The 24,435-nt window shown below is 47.2% G+C and overlaps 2 protein-coding genes across 2 annotated transcripts; one reads left to right on the top strand and one right to left on the bottom strand.

Annotated features, from left to right (window-relative positions):
• Window positions 1-12: 12 nt before the first annotated feature.
• Window positions 13-10,170, top strand: LOC125445008. Its single transcript, XM_048517818.1, has 12 exons — window positions 13-239; window positions 351-462; window positions 1,378-1,471; window positions 2,211-2,265; window positions 2,544-2,684; window positions 3,703-3,863; window positions 4,008-4,106; window positions 5,041-5,186; window positions 6,511-6,685; window positions 7,270-7,382; window positions 7,501-7,585; window positions 8,225-10,170. The coding sequence occupies exons 1-12, from the start codon at window positions 116-118 to the stop codon at window positions 8,279-8,281; spliced, it is 1,362 nt and encodes a 453-aa protein (XP_048373775.1). The 5' UTR covers window positions 13-115; the 3' UTR covers window positions 8,282-10,170.
• Window positions 10,171-10,281: 111 nt separating this feature from the next.
• Window positions 10,282-14,817, bottom strand: NUPR1 (nuclear protein 1, transcriptional regulator). The gene is made up of 3 exons (XM_048517819.1): window positions 14,606-14,817; window positions 11,254-11,411; window positions 10,282-10,973 (listed from the first exon to the last, which is right to left on the bottom strand). The coding sequence occupies exons 1-2, from the start codon at window positions 14,706-14,708 to the stop codon at window positions 11,263-11,265; spliced, it is 252 nt and encodes an 83-aa protein (XP_048373776.1). The 5' UTR covers window positions 14,709-14,817; the 3' UTR covers window positions 10,282-10,973; window positions 11,254-11,262.
• Window positions 14,818-24,435: the final 9,618 nt, after the last annotated feature.

Here is a 24,435-nt window from a genome sequence, read left to right as displayed (position 1 = left end):
TGGGAACGCCGGCCCTTCTCCGCGAAGTGCCCCCTGGGAGTTGTAGTACATCCCTTTGTGTTCCTCTTCCCGAGTTTCCTTGCCGCTTCCGTCGCCCGGTGGCCGGTCACCAGCCATGCCCGGGGGGAGAAGCGGGAAGTCCCGCGAGGCCGCGAACCCGGCTGCAGGGGGAGGGGCCGAGTCGGTGACCGAGCGGGTCTTGCGAGAGGCCCACTCGCTTTATGTACATCCGGGTCATGGTGAGAGGGCTGGGGAATGCGGGGGGGGGATGTTTGGAGTAGGTATGGGATGTCACAGGTAGCAACAGGTCTCTAACTTTGTGTCTTAAACCCATCACTCTTTCCTTCTAGGTCTGGTGACCATTGGGTCACGACTTGGCCTGACGCTGCTGCCTCCACGCCGCAAAGTCACTGTCATGGTGATGGGGAACCACAGTGCTGGCAAGAGTAGCTTCATCAATTGGTGAGCAGGGACCCATCGGAAGATGGGGTGGAGAACCATAAAGGCCGCTCGAAGGGATGCTACGAAGGAGTGCTGGCTTGGGTGCAAGGCATTGTGGGAAAATCTTGAGTTGGCATGGCTGTTGTGTTGCCAACCTCCAAGCGACCCTGGTGGTCTCCTGGAATGACAGCTCATCTCCAGACAACAAAGATCAGTTCCCCTGGAGAAAATGGCCACTTTGGAAGGTGGACTGTTATACTCCCACTGAAGACCCACCCCTCCTTAGCCCCCCCCCCCCTAAATCTCCAGGTCTTTCCCAACTCAGAGCCGGCGACCCTATATGGGTGCTAAGCATTGTGGGGAAATCCCAAGGAGTTGGTTTGGGTGCAAGATATCGCAGTCTCAACATCTATTGGATGTTAGAAAGTTCAGGGAGGTCATATGATGCTCTGGTATCTGCAGGGTGGTCTTTTATCAGTGGTGTGCTGTAATACAAGATATAGAATTTATCTGTTTGATATTATTTAGTTTGTAGGAAGGAATGAGTGTTCTATATGAAAGGAAATGGAACATTATGTACATCCTACGTTAATTGTGCATTATTCAAGGCATCCCGAGTAACCAGAAACGTTGGCGTTGACACCGATCTTTCCGTACTTGGTGACGGGTTGTAAGCCTCAGGGTGTTTTGAGATTATTTATTTCCAAAATTTATGTCCTGGCTTTCTACCCATACAAGGGCTGCCAAGGCAGTGGAAAAAGGGTGCAGTTGAATCTCCCTTAAAGAGAGAGTTCCAGAGCTTTGGTGCCATGACCAAGAAGACGTTCTCCTAGGTTGCTATTTGACTGGTGAGATCCAGCAATAATAACTTCATTAGATTGTAGAACTGGTCATATTTGTATATTACATCTTGCTTTCCTCATCATTTCCTTGAAGGTATGTGGAAGAGCACATTCAACGAACCGGAGTAGCTATCGAGACCCAAGGTTTCACCTTCATCACCAGCGGGAGGAAACGAGAGTCCCTCACAGTGAGAATTTCCTGCCTCATTTGCTCCCCTCACAGATAATCTGGCCGTCCGCGTTGTACTGGTTAAGAATGGCAGACTGTAATCTGGTGAATTGAATTTGTTCCCCGCTCCTATATATGAATCCAGTGGGGTGACTTTGGACTGGCCACAGTTCTCTCAGCACTCCCTCGGCCCCATCTGCCTCACAAGAGGTCTGTTGCGGAGAGAGGAAGGGAAGGAGTTGTATGCTGCTTTGAGACTCCTTGCGATAGAGAAAAGCAGGGTATAAATCCAAACTTTTTCTTCTTCTGAATTCTCTGGACTAAAAAAATCAGGGAATTTTTTATTGCATTAAAACAAAAGCCTGTCAAATCCAGCACTTTGTCACCTATAATCGTGTGTCCAGGAACTGCTCAGAAGCAAGCCAGGGTGGGCATAGCCATTCCTTATTCTTTATAGAAGAAGAAGAAGAGTTTGGATTTATATCCCCCCTTTCTCTCCTGCAGGAGACTCAAAGGGGCTTACAATCTCCTTGCCCTTCCCCCCCTCACAACAAACACCCTGTGAGGTAGGTGGGGCTGAGAGAGCTCCAAGAAGCTGTGACTAGCCCAGTTTATACCCAGTTTCTCTATTTTTGGCTATAGTGGCTAACAGCTGTTGAAAGACCCACCTTGTGGTTTGCATAACTTTTTTAAAAAAGCTGTTGTGAAGCAGCAACCATGTTTCAAATCCCCTGCTTTTTCCTTACCTTTTGCTACAGGGTAATGCAACGCTCCATCTGTATCCCCATTTCCAGGCCCTGCAAAGTTTCAAAGGTTAGTTCAACAGTTACAAACAATTGGGGTAAGAATAAGGTACAGACAACACCCATTCAAACACTTAAGAATAAGGTACAGACAAATCCATTCAAACACTCATGAATTCATGAATTGGATGGAAATGATACCTTAAGGCTGTTAGTTGGCACTGAAGCTTGGCAGACACTAAGCCGGGTGAGTAATGAAATCTGGAAGGCAGCGTGTATTTCTAGCAGGCAGGCTGTTTATCATCTGTCAGTGCTGTGAGAATACTCATTTCCCCCCTCTTCCATTAGGGGTGCCGGAGTACCTGAGCACTGAGATTTGTACCTCCAAACAGAAACACTTCCCTCTGGTTACCTTCCTTGACACACCAGGCTTGGTCGATGGTGACATGAAGTACCCTTTTGATGTTGAAGCAGCACTTATCTGGTTTGGTGAGCGGAATGATGTGGAATCTTGTTGGCTCCTGTAGTGGGTTCTGATCATCTGGGTAGTGATAGCATAAGGATAAGGTAGCAGCAGTGGTGTAGTGGTTAAGAGCAGGTGCACTCTAATCTGGAAAACTGGGTTTGATTCCCTGCTCTGCCACTTGAGCTGTGGAGGCTTATCTGGGGAACTAGATTAGCCTGTGCACTCCCAATGCACGCCAGCTGGATGACCTTGGGCTAGTCACAGCTTTACGGAGCTCTCTCAGCCCCACACACCTCACAGGGTGTTTGTTGTGGGGGGGGGGGGGGAAGAAGATTGTAAGCCCCTTTGAGTCTCCTTACAGGAGAGAAAGGAGGGTATAAATCTAAACTCTTCTCTGTATTGCCACCTGACATCAGCCTAGTGGTTCAGAGTTCAAAAGGAGATAGGCTTCTTACAGGGAAAGCAGAACAGGTTAAAAGTTAGTGGGAAAATAGCGGTTAAAATGGGAAGGAGCTTGGAATCTGTGAGGTATGGGTGTCAAACTGATTTGTTACAAAGGCCAGATATAACATAAATGTTACTTGGTTGGGCTGGGGGTGGGTCCCTCTCAGTGGGCTCACCAGCCCAGATTGGCACTTGGGGGGGTGGGGGTCTCACCATGTCAGACTGGGAGTGCGGTGGGTGCCTGGATTGCCGAACCTGCATCGGGGTGAATGCCTGGAGATTGGGAATGAGAGGTAGTGTTACCTCAGCTGTTCCACAGGCCTGATAACCTCTATCAGGGGTCTGGATCTGCCCCCTGGACCACATGCTTGACATCTCTGCTCTGGGAACATGTGTACCTAAAGCATGGATTTTTAGGGTCTTTCGTTGGTAACAATAAAGGAAAGGCTGTATATGAGAAAAATTCTGAGAATTGTCTAAAGCAAGTAAAGTAACAGGAATTGGTGGGCAAAATGTGACAGGGGCATCATCTTTTAGCGAGCTGCATCTTCCACGGCATTCACTCCCTCTTTTTCCCGTTTCCCCACCTTGCTTCAGGCCAGCTCTGTGATCTCATCCTGGTCTTCTTCGACCCCATGGGACAGGCCCTTTGCAAGCGCACCCTCAACATCGTAGAGGAACTCAACGAGGGGCATGGGGACAAACTGCGTTTCTACCTCAGCAAGGCTGATGAGGCGGGTGCTGAGGGGGACAGGCAGGTAACTCCCGGGAAAGCATCCCTGGGGAAGGGAGTCAGCTAGGACGGAGAAGCAGAATCCCTGTTTCTGTGGGAAGGAAGACACTAGGCCAAAGCCTCCGGTTGGATTTTTTTTTTACACTGCTCCCTGCTTCTCTCCTGACAGAGGGTGCTGATGCAGATTGTCCAGGAACTCTGCAAGCGCCCAGGCCTCAACAAATGTGGGTTTGACATGCCCACAATTTACATCCCCAGCCCCAGTAAGGTGAGTAACAACAACACAAGCCTTTACTGGCATATAAAACAGGACAAAATTTTAAAACAAAACAAGGTTAAGAAATACAGTTAAAATTACTAATTTCCAGTATAAAATTTGCAGCAGTTTCACAAAAGAGCACATCAGAGCTGTTCAGGAGATTGGGTATCTTATAATACTCATGCCACTGAGAACATTGCAAGAAAATGGAATTCATGTATTTCATGCGTATCTTATTGTATTTAGGGCATAGAAACAGAGAATGGTCAAGTGTTTCAACACATATCACATGAACAAACTTTTTTAGAACGTTCCATATTCTTAAATCTTCCCTCCAGCAGAGCTGATGGCAGCACATTACATCTTGCAGTAGCCAAGGCTCTCCTCTGGGTGGGATTAATCAGCAGACGAAGATATGCTGCCATAATTCCTCGCTCGCATGGGATTAATAATGTAGTCGGAGAACAGGTTGTCTTGGCAGCACGAGTCAAATGATGAAAATCAAGATCCAAGAGCCTATTCTTAACTAGTCTGAAGGCTTCCACCTTTGTGAGCATAAGGAGTGATTCCAAGGGGAAACAAATAGCTTCAACCTTTCTAAAGATCAAAGTATACCATTCTGAAATAAAGTGATCTGATAACAGAGAGGGAATATAGCTGTTGGATCCCACTAGAAAATGTATATGCAGTCAATATTTTGTGGCCCTTATCCATACCAAGGTTTCTAGAGTTGTTTGGCCCATCTCAATGCACAACGCAGCATAAGGCCCACAATAAGGTGAGTAGTAAGCAGTTTTAGAGGCAGCGAAGGAAGGTGGACTTCTCCAGAAAGGAAAATGTGTTGGACAGGGATTCGTCAACACCTGTGAGGAAACTGTGGTTTAAAGAACGGATGCTGCCCCTCCGACAGCGGTGACGTGAGTAACCTGTCCTCCTCCTGCAGCCAAGCCGCTGTGTCAATCAGATTGAAGAGATCTGCCGAACCATCGAGAAGACGATCAGCCAGACGGTACAACACACGCTCAACGCCCTGGAGCGGGATTGCCACCTCATTGACAAGGCCACGTGCAATCTGCTAGAAGAAGACAGGTCAGAGCCTTGCAGAAACTAGAAAGGTTGATATCTGAGGGGTAACAGTAATATTTATAAAATCATGTGCTGGTTATCTGCTAAAATGCAGGAGGCTATACTCTGTTCCACAGAAAGATGATAGTTCAGTCAGTTGAAGCACAGCGATTGAGAAAATCGTATGTTTCCGCATTAGAATATAGTCCCGAACGAATATGAAAATTATCATTCATTTTCACACACCGCTTTTGTCAAAACCATTATTTTGTGCTTTGTTGAACATGATACTTTGATATAAGAGTGTTTATGCCAAAATGTACTTTTACTTTCAAATAGATGTGGGGAGCAGGGTTAGATAGGCACTAGGACCCAGGCAGAGCATTCTGCCACAAAGAAAAAGAAGAGGCGTTAGGATTTATATCCCCCCTTTCTCTCCTGTAAGGAGACTCAAAGTGGCTCACAAGCTCCTTTCCCTTCCTCTCCCCACAACAGACATCTTGTGAGGCAGGTGGGGCTGAGAGAGTTCAGAAGAACTGTGGCTAGCCCAAGGTCACCCAGCAGGAATATGGGAGTGCAAAAACACATCTGGTTCACCAGATAAACCTCTGCCACTCAGGTGGAGGAGTGGGGAATCAAACCCAGTTCTCCAGATTAAAATCCACCTGCTCTTAACCCTACACCATGCTGGCGGTCCAGCATGCTGCTGTTCTGTGGCGGAGGAATATCCAATCTGCCATCATCTTTATGTATAACAGAATGTATAGTACTTGGGGAAGGATGTGAGGAAAAACTAGCCAGGAGAGGGCGCATCAGATCTTGAGTAGAAAGACTGAATCATGATTTTGTTATGGGGGAGGAAACAGCCTGAACAGTGGGCTGACCTTACTAAACTAGTGAGCTAAAGGAAAGTTAGGCAGGGTTGTCAGCGAAGAGGAAATCCAAATGAATGCAGGAGTCTGTATATTTTGTTATCTGTGTGCAAGCCACCATCTTTCTGCTTGATTTACCTCACAAGCAGTCCGTATGAGTAAAGTTAACTCCTGGGGGGAAAGGGAGAGATAGAACTGTATGACTGTACGGAAATCATTTTCGGTTCTTAATATTGGCTTCCGTGGCTCATTTATGGCTGTTCGATCATTGTTTTTACTTGCGTCAGCCATCTCAAGCAGGTCTCTAGAGACGTGGCTTGGGCATTTTCTGTGACAGAATAATCTATTAAATTGCAGAGACAGAGAAGTAATTCTGTGCCTCTCTGAGGCATTGTGTGACAATATGGTAGTAAAGAGGACTTTCTTGTTATTCGCAGCGGTTTGTACTTACCTGTTTCTTCTTCTTGTGTCCACAGCACGGCGAGAAGCAATAATTTCCATGCCCGGTTTCGGGGAGTCCTACTGGGGTTAGCTGGGTGCCTCTTACCCTTCTTTCTCCTTATTACTCTGCTTTTCGGCACAGCGACTGCCCGTCAGATGTGGTCCCTGGTCTTGGGAAAGGAGCAGAGCCAAGCGCTGGAACTATACGTGGTGAATACTTTTTACATAACGTTCTTGCTCTTTTTAGAAAGATTGTTGTGTATTTCAGCTGTGTAAACCTTTTCCTCAAGATAATTTTTGTTATAGGGCATAGGTGTCAAACTCACGGCCCTCCAGATGTTATGGACTACAGTTCCCATCATCCCCTGCCAGCATGATGCTAGAAGGGAATGATGGGAACTGTAGTCCATAACATCTGGAGGGCTGTGAGTTTGACACCTGTGTTATAGGGCATTCATAACAGGATCTATATAGTGTTTTCAATATTCAAGGTACTTGAATATAGTGGATCTATATAGTTTTCAATATTCAAGGTACTTGAATATAGTGTTTTCAGTATTCAAGATACTTGTAAATCGTCCTGTCAGAACCCTTACAACAACTCTGTAAGGTAGGCTAGTGTCCTCAGGCTGCAGGTGATCCACTGAGTTTGTGGTAGAAGTGAGCTTTGCACCAGTGACCTCTACCACAGCTTGTCCTCCTATTCATATTTTGCATCATTTACCCTGTTCTCAGAATCTACCTCTTCCCGACGCAGAGTTTGGATCGCTAAAAACCTGCGTCTTCTTTTTCAGCGGCCAGTCGCCTCTGCCTGGAGCCTCATCCCTGAAGACTACACCTTGACTGTATTCTTTGGCCTCCTCTGCCTTTCGATCGTCCTCCTCCTGTTGGCCAGCTACGCTTTCCAGTAAGAACCCCTTTGTGTTTCTGAGCTAAGGGCAGCACAGGTGAAAAAGAACACCCTGCATGCTTCGTGCGGCATTCCTTCTTCCTTGATTTTGGCTGTGTGTTCTTCCCCTACGTAGGACCAAGCCCACACTCTCAAAAAAACAGAAGCGGCAACTAGAGGACCGGCGGGATTACGTGTTGGACGTGGTGCTGGAGACAAAGGTTAGCAGCTATGGGGAATGTGGCAAAGCGGCCAAGGGATCCTGGGACTCACTGTGCCCATGGATGGCAAAGAAGGGTGCTTAGGCCCTGTATGGGATTTTGGGGAACAGCATTTGTATTCTCCTGGAGGGAGAGCTGGCGCGGTGGAGTGGTTAAGAGCAGGTGGGTTCTAATCTGGAGAACCAGGTTTGACTCGCCACTCCTCCACCTGAGTGGCGGATTCTTATCTGGTGAACCAGATGTGTTTCCGCACTCCTGCATTCCTGGTGACCTGGGGCTAGTCACAGTTCTGTCAGAACTTTCTCAGCCCCATCCACCTCACAAGGTGTTGTTGTGGGGAGAGGAAGGGAAAGGAGCTTGTGAGCCACAAGAGCAGGGGTCTTCAAACTATGGCCCTCCAGATGTTCATGGACTACAATTCCCATCAGCCCCTGCCAGCATGGCCAAGTGTATATTGGGAATTGTAGTCTATGAACATCTGGAGGGCCATAGTTTGAAGACCCCTGCACAAGAAGAAGAAGAAGAGAGAGGAAGGGAAAGGAGCTTGTAAGCCTTACAGGAGAGAAAGGTGGGGTATAAATCCAAACTCTTCTTCTTCTGTGAGCAACAATGGGAGTCACCACTGCTGTTTTCTTGCAGAGACGGCTCTATGAGGAATATCTAAAGCAAAGCATCGGCGAGCAAGACCTGAGCTGAGACCTCCTCCTCAGCGTACCTCTGCGACAAACTGCCAACCCTATACCTACACGACGCGTTACTGTTCATCCTTAGTCCAGAGAGCGGCCGCTGGATTAGTGGACAATATCATAAGACGGTGAACCTCCCCAGGGGGCTGATTCTTCTTCACCAGCCGGCAACTTCCGCTGCTCATCGTGTTTTTGAGCAGCAAACAGCCTACATCAGTGTTTGAACGATGTGATTCGGTATAGCTGGCGTGCCGCACGTCCACGAAGACAGCAGTGTATCTGTTCTATTTGTTGCACTCCTCAGTTCTTTTCTCTGGTACCTGCCCTGTCCCCCTCCTCCTTAGAACAGATTGGATCGTGCGCCCCTCCATCCTTTAGGGCATAGGTGTCAAACTCGCGGCCCTCCAGTTGTTATGGACTATAGTTCCCATCATCCCCTGCCAGCATCATGCTGGCAGGGGATGATGGGAACTGTAGTCCATAACATCTGGAGGGCCATCAGTTTGACACCTGTGCTTTAGGGTGTTAATGCTGTGCACTGAAGTTTTAAAAGGCCAGTGTTGCTCTTTGCTGCCTAGTATCATGATGTTTGGGGCCATCTTCATCCAATGACATGACAGAATCTACCCCCTGCCCATCCCTTCTTTAGTGATGTACCGCCTACTTTTGTATATTTTGTGACTGCCCATTCATGTACTGACCACCCCTGAGTGGCCAGGGATGAATACTGTAAATTTCAATGCCTTTTCTTGCTGTTACCTGTGAAGTTTTAAATCTTCGGTTCCTTGGGGGTACAATCCCATGCCTGTGAATTTCTCTGGACATGCTACAGGAAATAGGTCTCTCTCCTTTGTCTCTCACACTAATTTGTGCCTTCAACTGATTACCAGTTCTCAGGTGGAAGGGGAGGACATTTTTATAGCTATCTCCTTTGATCAACCTTCACATTTACCTGGGCTTTTATTTAACGCTGTGAAATCTCCCTCCACCTATAGTTTGATATAAGCTATCATTTACCCAGAATCCTTTGCAGCATTCTGGAACTATGCTTCCAACTTGCTGTAGGGACAGGCAATAGCTTATGCTAGTGGTAGGGATTCTCTTGGCTGTTTACTAATTTGGTTTTTCTTTTTGCATTTGTTAATTGTGGAATACCATTGCTATATTGTAACTGTTAGTATACTAGCATGGGGAATGGTGCTATCAGGAAATGACATCATTCCAACTATTTAAGTTGCTCCATATAGTGGGCCAATAGGAATATTCATTCTAGAATCAGTCTGTCTTTCCTGTTCTATGCCTTAAGAAAGGATTTGTCTCAGGTACTGCCTACAATGATGAAATGAAGTTTGCTTAATCGAATGTCCCCCCCCCCCCCGCCCCACAACAGCCCTCCCATGCCCCAAAGTGGTCTTATTTGGGCTTTAGTTCCTCCACTGTCAAACTTTGCTTCCCAAGAACCAGGAGTTCAAGTATCATTTTCGTTTTTGAGACATTTTTCTCCCATCGCGTGCTAACAGGAAACAGCCAGTGTTGGGAGCAGCAGAAAACACACATGCCAACAACCGCATCTGATTTTTCAGATCGCTCTGTTCTGGGAAGCCAACGGAAATTAACGTGTGCGCTGTTGCTGATTGGCTAACTTCCCTTCCGCTTTTTAAAGTCATCTCTTGAGGGTTAGCATGAACTGCTGCTATAGTGGGGAGGGGGGGAAGAGGGAGGAGAGGCAGCCTGAATCCATTTTGTGGTAGACATTACCTTAAAGGTGGTTTGTGTAATTCCCTTGTGTGTGATGCAGAGTCCCTCTTTCTGCAGCACCGCCAGGCAGCTCTCCTTCTGCAGTGAATGTAGGGAGGAGGGAGGATGCATTTATAGCATTTAATAAAGCTCAATTTAGAACCCGCCTCCCCTTTTTTTCCTGTCTAGAAGCTGCTTTCCGCCCCCGGGGGGGGGGTGTTCTTTTCACCGGGACTCACAGTCCACTTCCACTCAAATGAAAGTCACTTGGGAAATGATTGAACATTTTTATTTAGCATGGAAAAAGACATTTGAGTTTGCAGCGTCAGAACCTACTGCCTTTCAGGTTGCCCTGTGACATGCTTTTCCCCCTAGATCAAAGAAATTGTTTTGGGTTGAGGAGTACATCTGGGTGGTCGGGGTCCCGATGTCACATGTGAACTGCAGGCCATCATTTGCCTTCCTCTACTCTATAAACATTTCATGTCTGCTTTCTTGACTGGCGCAGGTCTCGAACATTATTATTATTTATTGGACTTCTATGCCACTCCTCCTCTCCTGTCTTCATTCCACACATAATAGTTCTAAGTATATCTGCCTCCCTCCTCCCCATCCAAGGAGAAAAGCAAGGGCGTTTCCAAGGCCTGCCCAATGCTAGTAAGAGCTACTGATTTAACTAGGTAAAGTTTTTCCATAAAAACCGGCTGGTGTTCTATTCCCAGCCCAGTAAAGCATTATTCTGTTGGCCTTTTGAGGCCGAAGAGTCCATCTTGGCAGTTTCTCCCCCTCTCGTTTGGAGTGAGCTGCAGTTTTCTTGATGCCGTCATTTTATGTCTGCAGCAATTTCTGCCTCCTTTACACAAGTAACTGCCGTATTGCTTGGCGTCCATCCGTTCGTCCATCTTCGTATCCACATAGACATTGCCATTGTATCCAGAACCTGAGTAGCGCGTCCAGACTCAGAACTAGGGAGAAACAAATCAGTATGAGCAGTATGCATATTTTCCTATTGCTGGGGAGGAGTGGGGAAGGGTATTTCAGTCAACTGGTTGGCATTGAGCTTTATGGGCACGAAATTGGTACAAATGGCAGATTTACATATACTCACGCTCTGTCTCCTGCAAGAGGGAAGTCCCTTTTGAGGGGCGAGTGGTGGACAGTTTCCCTACTTGTTCATACAGTTGAACTATTTTGGATTGTGCCACCAGCAGAGGCGGCCATTTTGGTCAGTCACAAGTCCCTCACCTGCAATTTTCATTCCTTGGATGGAGTCCCTTTTCGTTTCTGCTCCGTGCGCTGCAGCTTCAGGACTATCTTCCGTTCGTGGCCACCGGGATTCGGACGGTTTGTGTTATCCTCTGCCTCTCGCTTGGAACGACCCTTGCGGGAAGAGCCGCCTGGCGCTACAAGACCAAGGATAGTGAACGGTATAGTTTGAAGCTCGTGCTTGCGATCACTTCCGCGAAGATTTAAAAAGTAATTCTGACCAGCCAAAAATTATCACAAAACAACATCCGTGTCTTGCAAAACTATTAGGCTAGATGTTTGGTACCACAAAAAAAGGGGGGGGGAGAGAACAGAAAGATCTTGAAGGGCACTGGAGAATCAAAACAGGATTTATGAGCTGCTCCTCCATCACGCCTTGCAATATCTCTCTTCCCCCTTTGTCAAGAACGTGCAACCTGATGAAAGACTTCCAAGGTACTTAAAAATCAGCTTCTAAGTATTGGGCTCCTGATTTTGTTTAAAGCACACTATTGCTTTTGGAATTTTTCTATGGACTAGCCTTCAGTTTTCATAGAGTCATAGGGTTGGAAGGGGCCATAATGGCCATCTAGTCCAACTCCCTGTTCAATGCAAGATCAGCCACTAAAGCATTCCTGACTTCCTCCAGTGGCTGCTTGTAGACTGTCTTTCTGCCTGTAATTTATACCCATTATTTTGAGTCCTTTAGCTCCCTGTTACAGCTTTTAAAATACTTAAAGAATGCAACAGAGCTAGATCCACATTTTTGGGGAGGGGGGTAAAAAGTACAAAGCCCCCCCCCCCATAAATAAGATGCATATTTTTTACACAAATGAATATAAATAATACTATAGAATAAATGATATTGACGTCTATGAATGGTCACTGAATAATTAACACGTTCACACTATTTCACCTGTCCATAATGTTTGAATATTACCTCAACCCCCACTGCACACATAATAACCCAACCCAAGGAGAGAGTTTTGCAGCCTGGTCTTCTCCCAGACATCTTTTTAAAAATAAAGCACGCAAATGGGAGACACCAAATGCACCGCCTTATCTGCGAATTATGCTGCTAGACAAGAAAAAGAAGAAGATTAAACTGAAGTTACTGGACTTTGACCGCTGGAAAAAGGCTAAACTGGAAAAGGCAACAACGTTAAGAAACGTTGAAAATTGAAAAAGGCCCCTTCCGCACATGCAGAATAATGCACTTTCAATCCACTTTCACAATTGTTTACAAGTGGATTTTGCTCTTCCGCACAGTAAAATCCAGTTGCAAAGTGCATTGAAAGTGGATTGAAAGTGCATGATTCTGCACATGCGGAAGGGGCAAAAGAGGAAGACCTGGCAGGGCATGGACCCCTTCCACACATGCAGAAGAATGCACTTTCAATCCACTTTCAAACCACGTTGAAACTGGGGTTTATTGTGGGGAATAGCAACATCCACTTTCAAACAATTGTGAAAGTGGACTGAATGTGCATTATTCTGTATGTGTGGAAGGGGCCATGGATTGACTCAATAGAGAAAGCAACAGCCCTCAAGTTTGAGTGAGCAGAGCAAGGCTGCCAACAAGAGGACGCTTTGGAAGTCGTGGATTCCTAAGTCAAAAATGACTTGACGGCACAGGGTGCATGTGAGCAGACGCTTGGTTCTGTTCCCTCTTTCCTAAGGCATTGAAAAAGCCACAAAGCCAGAATCTAGCAGTGGGCGATCTTTAGTTGTTTACAACTTCCAGACTTCTCAAAAGTCCACGTCACCCTCCAGCATGACTGGGACTGGCTGCCACAATACATTTTTCCACTATGGGAGCCGCTTTGCTCTTCCTCGACCACAGAAGGGCCTCAGCCTGCAGTCGTGAAAAAACAAATTCAAAAGGCCAAAGTGGGAGGATCAGCAAAGCAATTCAGCAAGGGTGGGCTACTCCTTAACCTTGTTTTTCTGTAGCCATTTATAGCCTGCTTTTTTGAGCCTGTATTCTACGTGTTTTACAGCTCACTTTGAGGGCAGAAATAATTTTAAGAGAGCTGGCGTGGTGTGCTAGTTAAGAGCGCTAGACTCTAATCCCGAGGATCAAGTTTGATTCCCCTTTTTCTCACACGAATGGTGGACTCTAATCTAGGGAACCAGGTTTGTTTTCCCCACTCCTACACATGAAGCCTGCTGGGGACCTTGGACTAATCCCAGTTTTCTCAAGAACACTCACAAGGTGTCTACTGCGGGAGAGGAAGGGGTTTGTAAGCTGCTTTGAGGCTGCTTAGAAGAAAACAAAAGCAGGGTATAAATCCAAACTCTTCTTTTTAACACTGAATAGTCCACATCGTCTTGATGGCCCCTTCCGCACGTGCAGAATAATGCACTTTCCATCCACTGTCACAACTGTTTGCAAGTGGCTTTTGCTATTCCGCACAGCTGCAAAGTGCATTGAAAGTGGATTGAACGTGCATTATTCCGCACGTGCGGAAGGGGCCGATGTCTGTACTCTCCTTCCTCGCACACATGTGGCGCCAATAATCTCTTTCGCAGCCATTGCTACCATGGAAAGCATTGCAGCACTGCACCTGAACCATATGGTTCACGTTTTCTCAATACGTGCCGCATTCTGAAGATTGCTCAGATGCACGAAAAGCCTGCCCTGTTAGCGCAGATGTCATCTTGTATTTACACTGTTGACAGCTTGCCTTTGTCCCTGGCTCTCAAGACAGCTCGCATAGCGTTGAGGGCAGTCAACGGCAGGGAGCACCCAAGTAAACAGGGAAATCGAGTTTGGAGAGCAGAACACCGAACGGCTTTATGAGGCTGTTTGGTTTTGACGGCAGATCAGTTTACCATTCCCAGCATCTTTCGCCTTCCTGTTGCAGAGACAGGAAAGGCAGCTTAAAGCGGAGCATTGGTGTGTGTGTGTGTGTGTGTGTGTGTGTGTGTGTGTGTGTGTGTGTGTGTGTGTGTGTGTGTGTGTGTGTGTCCTCCCAACCTCTGAGTGCGTGCACATGCATGAGCTGTAGATTCCGTTCTGTAGTCCTGAAGCGTTTAAGCAAACGTTTATTCTGGTATAAACTTTCGTAGCCTGGTCAAAGGCAGTCAGGATCAGTGACTGCAAGTCCAGTGCCAGACTTTGATAGTAGCTCTGAATGAGTGTGGTGTGGTGGTTGCTATTTTTTAAACATCTAAAACCTGTCATTGCTTGCTACAGCAGCAGGTATAGTAGTAGTATGAAATACCCACAAAGTAAAGCTTTCAATGTTTCGTTACCCTTCCCCTTACACCTACCAGAGTGCTTTTAAACTGGAAACCACCCCACCCGCATCCCGTCTGGGTCATCACCCACCTCTGCTAATATACTTACTGCTGTATCTGTCTGTTAGGTTGTAAAAATCATACTGGTCAAAATATTCCACCTCAAAAGGGGTCGGTTGTAGCTTCTCAGCTTGCACGAAGGAGGTCGACATGGTAGGAAGCAATTCTTTAAATGCAGAGGCCGAAAGGGAAAAATCAGACACAGACGACGTCTCTCTGCACTGCTAGTCTCTTCCTCTCTGGCTTGAGAGCTGATATATATCCAATGCCCCCCCTCCGCCCCCTGTAACTACACCCGCAATTGCATCATGTGCTTTCCACCCGTTAAAGCCACAGGCAACCAGGACATGATGCAACTCAGCCAAACACAAGCCTGCCTGACTCATGACAGAGTCCCACCCCCAACAGCACCCTGGTTCTTGGCCAGCCCATCCCAGACTGTGTTGTCAAAGCCGTGCCTTGAATGTGGCTCCAGAGGTGGATGGAAAAATAGATCCCACCAGAGAACATTTAATGTTAGGCCTCATAGATGTGTTTGTGTAAATCCTGCTGGTCACTGTGCTCGATAAAAAACTGCAACAGCATGTTCTATAGTCTTATTCCCTGAAACAAATGTCAGGTTTTTCCTCCCCCTTTCGGGACATGTAGGCAAAGTTGCCCAATGGGCAAATTATCTCAGTAATTATCACCGGCTAATGAGGACTAATTCCAGTGGAGTAGCTAGGTCTGTCCGGTGTAACATAATTAAATTCTGTTCCCTAATAGCACTGTCTATTCTGGATTGGTTAGACCTCACCTGGAATATTGTTTACAGTTCTGGGTCCTTCAAGAAGGATATTGACAAACTGGAATGGGTCTAGAGGAGGGCAACCAAAATGGTCTGGAATCCATGCGCTACAAGGAGAGATTTAGGGAGTTTGGTATGTTTAGTTTGGTGAAGAGATGGTTAAGAGGTGACATGATAGTCATGTTTAGATATTTGAAGGGATGTCATGTTCGTGAGGGAGCAAGCTTGCTTTCTGCTGCTCCAGAGACTAGGACCAGGAGTAATGGGTTCAAGGTGAAAGAGAAAAGATTCCACCTAAACATCAGGAAAAACTTCCTGACAGTAAGGCCTGTTCGACAGTGGAATGCACTACCTAGGGGTGTGGTGGAGTCTCCTTCTTTGGAGATTTTAAAAGAGAGGCTGGATGGCCATCTGTCAGGAGTGCGTTGATTGTGTGTTCCTGCATTGCAAGGGGTTGGACTTGATGGTCCTTTGAGTCTCTTCCAACTCTATGATTCTAAGCGTTTGGATTTATACTCCGCTTTTCTCAACCAGAGGGAATCTCAGAATAGCTTGCAAACTCCTTGTCTCCCTTTTCCTGCAACTGGTACCTTGCGAGGTATGTGGGACTCAAAGAGTTCTGAGATAACTGTGACAAGTCCAACGTCATCCAGCAGGCTTCATGTGCCCAAGTGGGGAAACAAACCTGGTTCAACGCATTAGATCCCATCACTAAACTGGGCCAACCAACCATGTGTCACTGATCTAGGCATTCTGCTTTATGGAGACACATGACTATTGCAGATTATTTTATTTGGGGCAAGGGGTCTTTGGGATGGTGAGGAAATTTGCTCTTTTTCTTCTTCTAGTTTTTTTTTTCAGTTATACTGAAGGAATCCTTGCCTTCAGAGTTCCCAAACCCTGTTCTTCCAGGTGGCATATTTCCTCTCCCCCACCCCACAATAAAATACATTCCTGAGAACAAGCATAAAAAGGAATTGGTGCAAATCATTTCAGAAGTAGAATAATTACAGCCCATCCTAACCACGTTACCTGGAGATCATTAGGAAAGGAATTGAGAATAAAACTGCAAGGATTGTCATACCCTTATATAAAGCAGTGGTGCGACCGCACTTGGAGTACTGTGTTCAGTTCTGGTCGCCACATCTCAAAAAGGATATTGAAGAGATAGAAAAAGGGCAGAGAAGGGCAACGAGGATGATTGAGGGACTGGGGCACCTTCCTTATGAGGAGAGGCTGCAGTGTTTGGGACTCTGAGGGGGATATGATTGATGTCTGAGGGGGGATATGATTGAAGTCTATAAAATTATGCATGGGGTAGAAAATGTTGACAGAGAGAAATTTTTCTCTCTTTCTCACAATACTAGAACCAGGGGGCATTCATTGAAAATGCTGGGGGGAAGAATTAGGACTAATAAAAGGAAACACTTCTTCACGCAACGTGTGATTGGTGTTTGGAATATGCTGCCACAGGAGGTGGTGATGGCCACTAACCTGGATAGCTTTAAAAAGGGCTTGGACAGATTAATGGAGGAGAAGTCGATCTATGGCTACCAATCTTGATCCTCCTTGATCTGAGATTGCAAATGCCTTAACAGTCCAGGTGCTCGGGAGCAACAGCCGCAGAAGGCCATTGCTTTCACATCCTGCATGTGATCTCCCAATGGCACCTGGTGGGCCACTGCGAGTAGCAGAGAGCTGGACTAGATGGACTCTGGTCTGATCCAGCTGGCTTGTTCTTATGTTCTTATCAGCTGGACTTCTTTGAGTCACATTTGCTTCAAACTAAACATGCACAGAGTCTCAGCTTAAACATTACACACTTGAAGAATATGTTTGGGATCAAAGGATCTGCGAACCTACATGTTGCATTTTCTGAACAAACGTGAGTCAAGCTTTGGAAAAGGTGACCCATCACTTGATTTCAGAAGGCAGATTTTAGCCAAGTTGTGTGTCATGATTGTGTGTGGTGGGTACTGTAGTTTTATGAGGGTGCTGAGAACCCTGTGTTAGATAACCAATACCGCTTTTACAAGGAGTGACTGTAGTTTGACTTTATGCACATTTATCCAGTAGCAAGAATGCTCTTTCACGGCCCCCCTTGGTGGGGCCCTCATGGATTTGGCTGAGTTATTGCGGTTTGGCCTGCTCCAAAGGCATGCAAACAAACCAGATCACGAGAGAGACAAAGTCAATGTTATTGCTATTTTCCAAGGTGACTTATCCTGTATGGTTTTGTTCCTGATATGCCGACACACCCTCTTCCCTCCCAGCCGCAGGAAAGTTTGCCAGTCTGCTACATCCAAGTCACTGCTTTCTATGAGTTATTTGATTGTATCAGAAACCGGGTTTGTTTTAAGAGATAAACAGGGGAAAGTGGAGATATTAAATGTACCTGGTCAAACAGGATTTCGGGATCAGGTGTTCCCAGCAAATATTTTTCTCTCAGGCACTTTCTCAACAACAAACCCAGTAAGAATCAACACCAGATGTTGTTTGGCCATGAAAGGGATTTGTAGAAAGCAAGCGTCTAAAATCGATGGTAGGTTTAGCCTGAAGAAAATGGGAGGGGGGGAACGATTAGGCGCTTCAAACACTTGAAGGAAGGCATCATGGCATATAAATCTCCTTCCAGCTCTGTAATTCTATACTTCCCAGACAGATATTTTAATTCCTATTATACTGCACTCACACATCATTAGGTACTACGTTATTACTGTGTTATAGCTAGGGTTGCTTGTCCTAGCTTGGGAAATTCGTAGAGGTCTATCAAAACTAGGACAAAGAGGCTTAGAGACAGCTTCTACTCTAGAGCTGTGGCTATGCTAAACTCCGCGGCTTCGTGTTGATGTGTTTGGGGCTGTGTAGGGATGGGTGGAGGAAGGGGAAAGTGAGGATGGAGTATGAGTCTGAAATTGTGTGCATCGAGGAATGCTGCTGTAAATTTCGTTGTGCGCGCACAATGACAATAAAATGCTTATGCTTATGGTTATGTAGAGGTGTGGGGATGGAGCCTGAGAAAGGCAGAATTTGGGGAGGGGAAGTAGCTTGATAGGGATATGGCTCCATAGAGCAGAGGCATCGAACTCATTTGTTAGGAAGACCGGCTATGACAGTGGTGGCGAACCTATGGCACGGGTGCCAGAGGTGGCACTCAGAGCCCTCTCTATGGGCACGCATAGAGTGCCCCCCCCCCAACATCTAGGCTGGCTGGGCCGCTGGGCTCGATTATTAGCATTAAACCTACAACCTAGTTTTGGGGAAGCAGTGTAGGTAACCGTGTTAAGCGCTGTTAAACCCCACTGATTTTCATGCGAAGAACTAAAGCATGATCCTTTACCTGGGAGTAAGCTTGGCTGCTGGCAATGGTGCTTGCTTCTGAGTAAACCCTCCTAGGGTCGTGATTCACCCTTTGGAAGAGTTGCACGGTTGCTTCAAAGCCAAGCCACCGACTACCACCAAGCGTACTCCTGAGTAACGCACGCCTCGGAGCCAACTGTTTTTCTAAACTAAAACCTCAGTATTCAGGTTAAATTGCCGTGTTGGCACTTTGCGATAAATAAGTGGGTTTCGGGTTGCAATTTGGGCACTCGGTCTCGGAAAGGTTCGCCATCACTGAGCTATGACATAAATGTGACTTGGTCAGGCCAAGTGGCTATCCCTTCGATAATTAAAGTTGAAAAATGAAAAACACCTTATGAGCTCTGCAGACATTTTGAAAGAGTTTCGGAGCATTCGTTTAATGCAAACAACCAAATTATTGAGTAAGCGAAAAACGTTGCAAAACTCACTCGTATTTAGCAATTCTTCGGTACTTTTTGTTTCTGAGCGACTGGAAGTTCCAGCCACTTCCCCCCTGTTGAGTCTGTTTTCTTTTTTTGGAGGGTGCATGAAATTTCACACTATTCATTTATTCACAAGTGGGTTGTGGGACAGCAAACAACTACCTATAGTAAACCAACATTAGATTGTGCCGCAGTCAGTGGCGGGATTCAAATAATGTAACTACCGATTCTGGTGGTGGGATTCAAATAATTTAACAACTGGTTGTTTACAAGCACCATTTTTACAAACGGTTCTGCCAAAGTGGTGCGAACCGGCTGAATCCCATCTTTAGAACAAAGACCTCTTCCGAACAGGCCAATAAACCCAGGGTAATAATGGGATAAAGTCGATGGAGGCGGAGCACTTCGCACAGTTCCCACCCCTAATGAGAGTCCGCCCTGCGTCTACCCCCCTAAAAAACTGGCTATTCGAGAATTGTGCTATCCGTGATTCTTTGGTTTTAATGTGGGTTGCAGCAGCTCGTGAGCGAATGGCTGCCCCAAGAAGCAGGTCACTTGGCCAAACTTTCCTTTTTTCCCCAGTCCCCGCTTCTCTGCTGCAAAGCTACGCCGGGGCACAGGGGCGGCAGCATGGGTATGGAGGTCCATGCCTGCCTGGCCCCATAGCTACGCAGCGGAGGGAAGGTGCGTGTGTGGGAAAACATCCTTCTGTGCGAAGGCGCAGCAGCAACCCGCATTTCCTCCAGGGGTTGCTTTACCCCGACTGCAACTCGCTGTACTTTGCCTGTGTGGCAGGGGCGTAAGGAGGCAAACTGGAGCCCTGGGCAAAACCTGAGTTGGATGACCCCCCATGGGCGGCCACCTCACCACGACCCAAAAATTGTTTTGCACCAGGTCATTGGTGCCTGCAGGGGGTGCATTTTTAGACATATCTGCACCAAAATGACATATCAGCACCCCGCCAGCCAATCAAGCGGCAGGAGGAGGAGGAGGAGAAAGGGCGGCGACCTAATCAGCGCACTCTCTCGGGACTTGTCACCCAGGAGTCGACGGGGAGGGAGGGGCTCCCGTCATTGGATTCAAAAGCCCCCCCCCCCCACTTGGCCTGGCTCCCCAGGGCCCCGCCTCCCTCCCCTGGACCACGCCACGCTGACCGCCGCCTTCGCAGGAGACCGCACGTGGATGTCATGGGGTGATTTCGCTATCTTCCCAAGCCTCTTTGAGCTTGGCAGCCCGTTTATGGAGCCGAGAGCCTAGGGCTTCGCACGAGGCCCCACGTCGAGGTTGTGGCGTGTCCGAGCCTCTTTGGGCAGCGGAGCCGCTGGGGATGCTGCTGCCCTCCAGTGGCCAAGGGTGTGAATTACAAGCGCCCCCCCCCCCCCCCCCGACCACGCGGCATTTCTCAGGTTATATAGTTGCTATAATGTGGCATGTCGGGGCCACTTTGGGGAGGGGAGCCGCTGCCGTGGGCTCTCTGTAACGCTCCAGCCAGTGCCGGGAACTCTGTCCGAGAGCGTTGTAACGCTCCAGCCAGTGGCGTAGCTAGGGAAAATTGAGCCCGGGACAAAATCTGAGTTTTGCCCCCCCCCCCCCCCCCGGCATATGGGCAGCGCCCCTCCCCCTTCCCCACCATGACCAAACACCATCACATTATAGAACATGCCCCAACACATGAATCTGAACACACCCAGTGCTCCCTAGTTTAAACAACATTGAAAGTGATGCTATTTTTGAAGGGGGGGGAATCCACCCTGAAACAGCATCACTTTTAATGTTGTTTAAACTAGAGAGCCCAGATTCTCAGGAAGAGCCCAGATTCTCCCAGATTCTCCTAAATTCACCTTAAAGAGAGACTCTGGGCTCTCTAGTTTAAACAACATTGAAAGTGATGCTGTTTCAGGGTAGATTTCCCACCCATCCACCCCAAACAGCACCATTGTCAAAGTTGGTTGTTGTGGGTTTTCTAAGCTGCATCCGGCTGTGGTCTGGTAGATCTTGTGTGGCTGGTATCTTCAGAGGTGTATCACAGAGTGGCTGGTATCTTCAGAGGTGTATCACAGAGAGAAGTCTGTTATACACTGTGTCCAGACTTCTCTTATAACAGACTTCTCCCTGTGATACACCTCTGAAGATGCCAGCCACAGAGGCAGGTGAAATGTTAGGAACAAGATCTACCAGACCATGGCCACACAGCCTGTAAAACCCACAACAATCAGTTGAATCTGGTTGTGAAAGCCTTCAACAATACTTTCAATGTTTTTTTTAATCTAGGGAGCCCAGATTCTCCCTTTAAATCCACTCCAAAGGGGGTGGATTTAAAGAGAGAATCCGGGGAAAATTTGAGGGTGCTTGTCAGGAGAGCAATGTTTAAGATAACAGTACCAAAATTTTAGGCTATCTTTAGGAGACTATCCTGATTATACCACCCAGGTTTAGTGAAGTTTGGTTCCGGGGGTCCAAAGTTATGGACCTTCAAAAGGGTAGCCCCATCTACCATTATCTCCCATTGGAAACAATGGGGGATGGAGCACTCCTTTTGGGGGTCCATAACTTTGGACCCCCTGAACCAACCTTCACCAAACCTGGGTGGTATCAGAAGGAGACTATCCTTATGATACCACCTAGGTTTAGTGAAGTTTGATTCAGAGGGTCCAAAGTTATGGACCCTCAAAATGATAGCCCCATCTGCTATTAGCTCCCATTGGAAACAATGGAGGATGGGGTCACCCCCTTTGGGGGTCCATAACTTTGGACCCCCTGAACCAAACTTCACCAAACTTGGCTGATATCACCAGGAGAGTCACCTGACGATAGCCTGAAATTTTGGTGCCACTAGCCTAAAAACTGTGCCTCCTGCAGACCAAAATTGGAAAAAACAGTAAAAAATACAGAAAGCTTCAAACGAACCTGCAATTTTTCCGCCCACCACAAGGTGGCGCCCGGGGCGCTTGTCCCCGGATGTTCCCATGGTAGCTACGCCTGTGGCTCCAGCCACTACTGGGCTCTGTCCCAGAGCGTTGTAACACTCTGACCACTGCCGTTGTAACGCTCCAGCCGCCGCAGGGACTATTTCCGAGAGCGTTGTAACGCTCGGCAGCAGCTTCGGTCCAGGGGAGGGACGGGGGGGCTCTTCCTAGCACTGTGGGGCAGATTCTCCTCAGCTGCGGCACCCGATCAGGGCGCGCGGGGGGGGGGGGGGCGAACGAGGCAAACTGGAGCCCTGGGCAAAACCTGGGTTGGATGCCCCCCCCCATGGGTCATTGGTGCCTGCCTGCAGGGGGTGCATTTTTAGACATATTGCCACCAAAATTTCAGCGTACCATCAGGAGACTGTCCTTATGCTACCTCCCCAAGTTTGGTGCAGTTTGGTTCAGGGGGGACAAAGTTATGGACCCTCAAAAGGGTAGCCCCCATCTCCTTAGCTCCCATTGGAAACAATGGGGGATGGGGCACCCCCTTTGGGAGTCCATAACTTTGGACTCCCTAAACCAAACTGCACCAAACTTGAGGGGTAGCATAAGGACAGTCTCCTGGTGATACGCTGAAATGTTGGTGCCGCTAGCCTAAAAGCTGCGCCTCCTGCAGGCCAAAAACGGAAAACCACTAAAAATACCCAAAAACAAACTCTGCTCAAGGTGATGCCCTGGGCAGCTGCCCTCCTTGCCCAATGGGCATGATGCCCCTGTGCGGAAGGGGCCAAAGTGCTGAAAATGGCAGGTATGCTCACTTGATATAGGTGTAAATGCTGCCAAGTCCCAACTAACTTATGGCAACCCCAGCAAGGGGCTTTTGAGGCAAGTGAGAAACTGAAGTGGTTTGCCATTGCCTTCCTAGCTGATATCCCATCTAGGTACCAACCCTGCTCAGCTTTTATACATGGAACCTTCCCTCTCATGCTCACTTGATACTGGTAATTTAAGGAAACATGTAGAAACACTTAAGAAATCCTTGCTTTTAAAGCCCTTTCTGAAGTTTTTCTTGAAAACATTCTGATAATTGTTAGAGTGGGGAAATTCAGTATGGTTCCTTAGTCCCACATTCGTTTGGGTTAGTCAGAGGTAGGGAACCTGCAGCTCTCCAGATGTTCAGGAACTACAATTCCCATCAGCCCCTACCAGCATGGCCAATTGGCCATGCTGACAGAGGCTGATGGGAATTGTAGTTCCTGAACATCTGGAGAGCCGCAGGTTCCCTACCCCTCGTTAGTTGAAGAAACATGGGTGGATTTAACTAAACAGAGAAAACTGTTGGGACTTTCTGTATTTTTTCCCCCACAGCTCTCAGATCAAACATATTTTGCAATATTCCATTTTTTTAATTTGAAATAGCTGGGTCGTGCTGGATTACCACACATCTTTATTTGTTACGTTTTTTATCCCATCTTCCCTCCAAGGAACTCAATTCAGCATCCATGATTTCGCCTCCATTCTTTTTTAATCACAACAAACTGTGAGGGACATTCAGTTGAGAGATCAGCTGACCTTCATGTCTGAGCAGCAGTGTCAATTCAGGTCCCTTTACGCTTAGTTCAATACTCTACACCTCTCTAGCTTCTTTAAGCAACTTCAGTTCCCCCCCCCCCCCGAAATGTAATTTCAGGCCCTTTCCGCACATGCACAATAATGCACTTTCAATCCACTTTCCAGCTGTGCAGAATAGCAAAATCCACTTGCAAACAATTGTGAAAGTGGATTGAAAGTGCATTATTTTGCATGTGCAGAAGGGGCTGCAGAGACCCACTCCCACCCCACCCTGAATCCCTGGCTCCTTCTTGTCAACCAGCAGCAACAACAACAAAAAAAAACAAAATTGGTTTTTCAGTTGCTGCATCCCATTTGTTTCTTTCCAGTTCAGCTCCCAGCGTTTGTGGCTGCCAGACCTCAAAGACTAGCATTATTATTAGCTAAGCAAACATCTTCTAACAGTCTGTAACCTTTCAAGACAGACCTGTCACAGTTAGCTATGTGATTGCAATCTGTTTGGGCTGTTTTGGCTCCGCTACTGGAACCTGTCCCTGCTCTGCTAGTGTTGTGCATTCTTATCTATGATCAAACATGCTAGTTCACTTCGTCCCTTGGAGTTGTGAGTTGAGCAATGATTAACTGAAGCTTGGAAGCAGTATAGGGTGCATTGAGGGGGATCCTTGGATGACAACCACAGCCTGAGAGTTGAGTCCCCAAAGAGGCCACTTCGAAGTCCCTAATCTTTTTTCCTCACCTATGTCCGTTTGTAGAGACCAAACACAGGCAAGGACGTGTATACTTTGCAAAGTCTTGGGAGTTCCAGATAGACCCTGCAAGTCCACTA

The sequence above is a fragment of the Sphaerodactylus townsendi genome, linkage group LG15 (assembly GCF_021028975.2).
Source record: "Sphaerodactylus townsendi isolate TG3544 linkage group LG15, MPM_Stown_v2.3, whole genome shotgun sequence".
NCBI classification, from domain to species: Eukaryota; Metazoa; Chordata; class Lepidosauria; order Squamata; family Sphaerodactylidae; genus Sphaerodactylus; species Sphaerodactylus townsendi.
Note: the sequence above shows the minus strand (reverse complement) of the source record. Positions and strands in the feature narration are given on the sequence as shown.

What these genes read in the sequence shown, in the direction of transcription:
- NUPR1 (XM_048517819.1), bottom strand. Translation starts at nt 14,708, where the DNA reads ATGTCGACCTCCTTCGTGCAAGCTGAGAAGCTACAACCGACCCCTTTT. An exon ending in CCTAACAGACAGATACAGCA is followed by an intron (nt 11,412 to 14,605) that starts GTAAGTATATTA and finishes TTGGTCTTGTAG; the next exon opens with CGCCAGGCGGCTCTTCCCGC.
- LOC125445008 (XM_048517818.1), top strand. Translation starts at nt 116, where the DNA reads ATGCCCGGGGGGAGAAGCGGGAAGTCCCGCGAGGCCGCGAACCCGGCT. An exon ending in TTATGTACATCCGGGTCATG is followed by an intron (nt 240 to 350) that starts GTGAGAGGGCTG and finishes CTTTCCTTCTAG; the next exon opens with GTCTGGTGACCATTGGGTCA. An exon ending in GGCCCTGCAAAGTTTCAAAG is followed by an intron (nt 2,266 to 2,543) that starts GTTAGTTCAACA and finishes CTCTTCCATTAG; the next exon opens with GGGTGCCGGAGTACCTGAGC.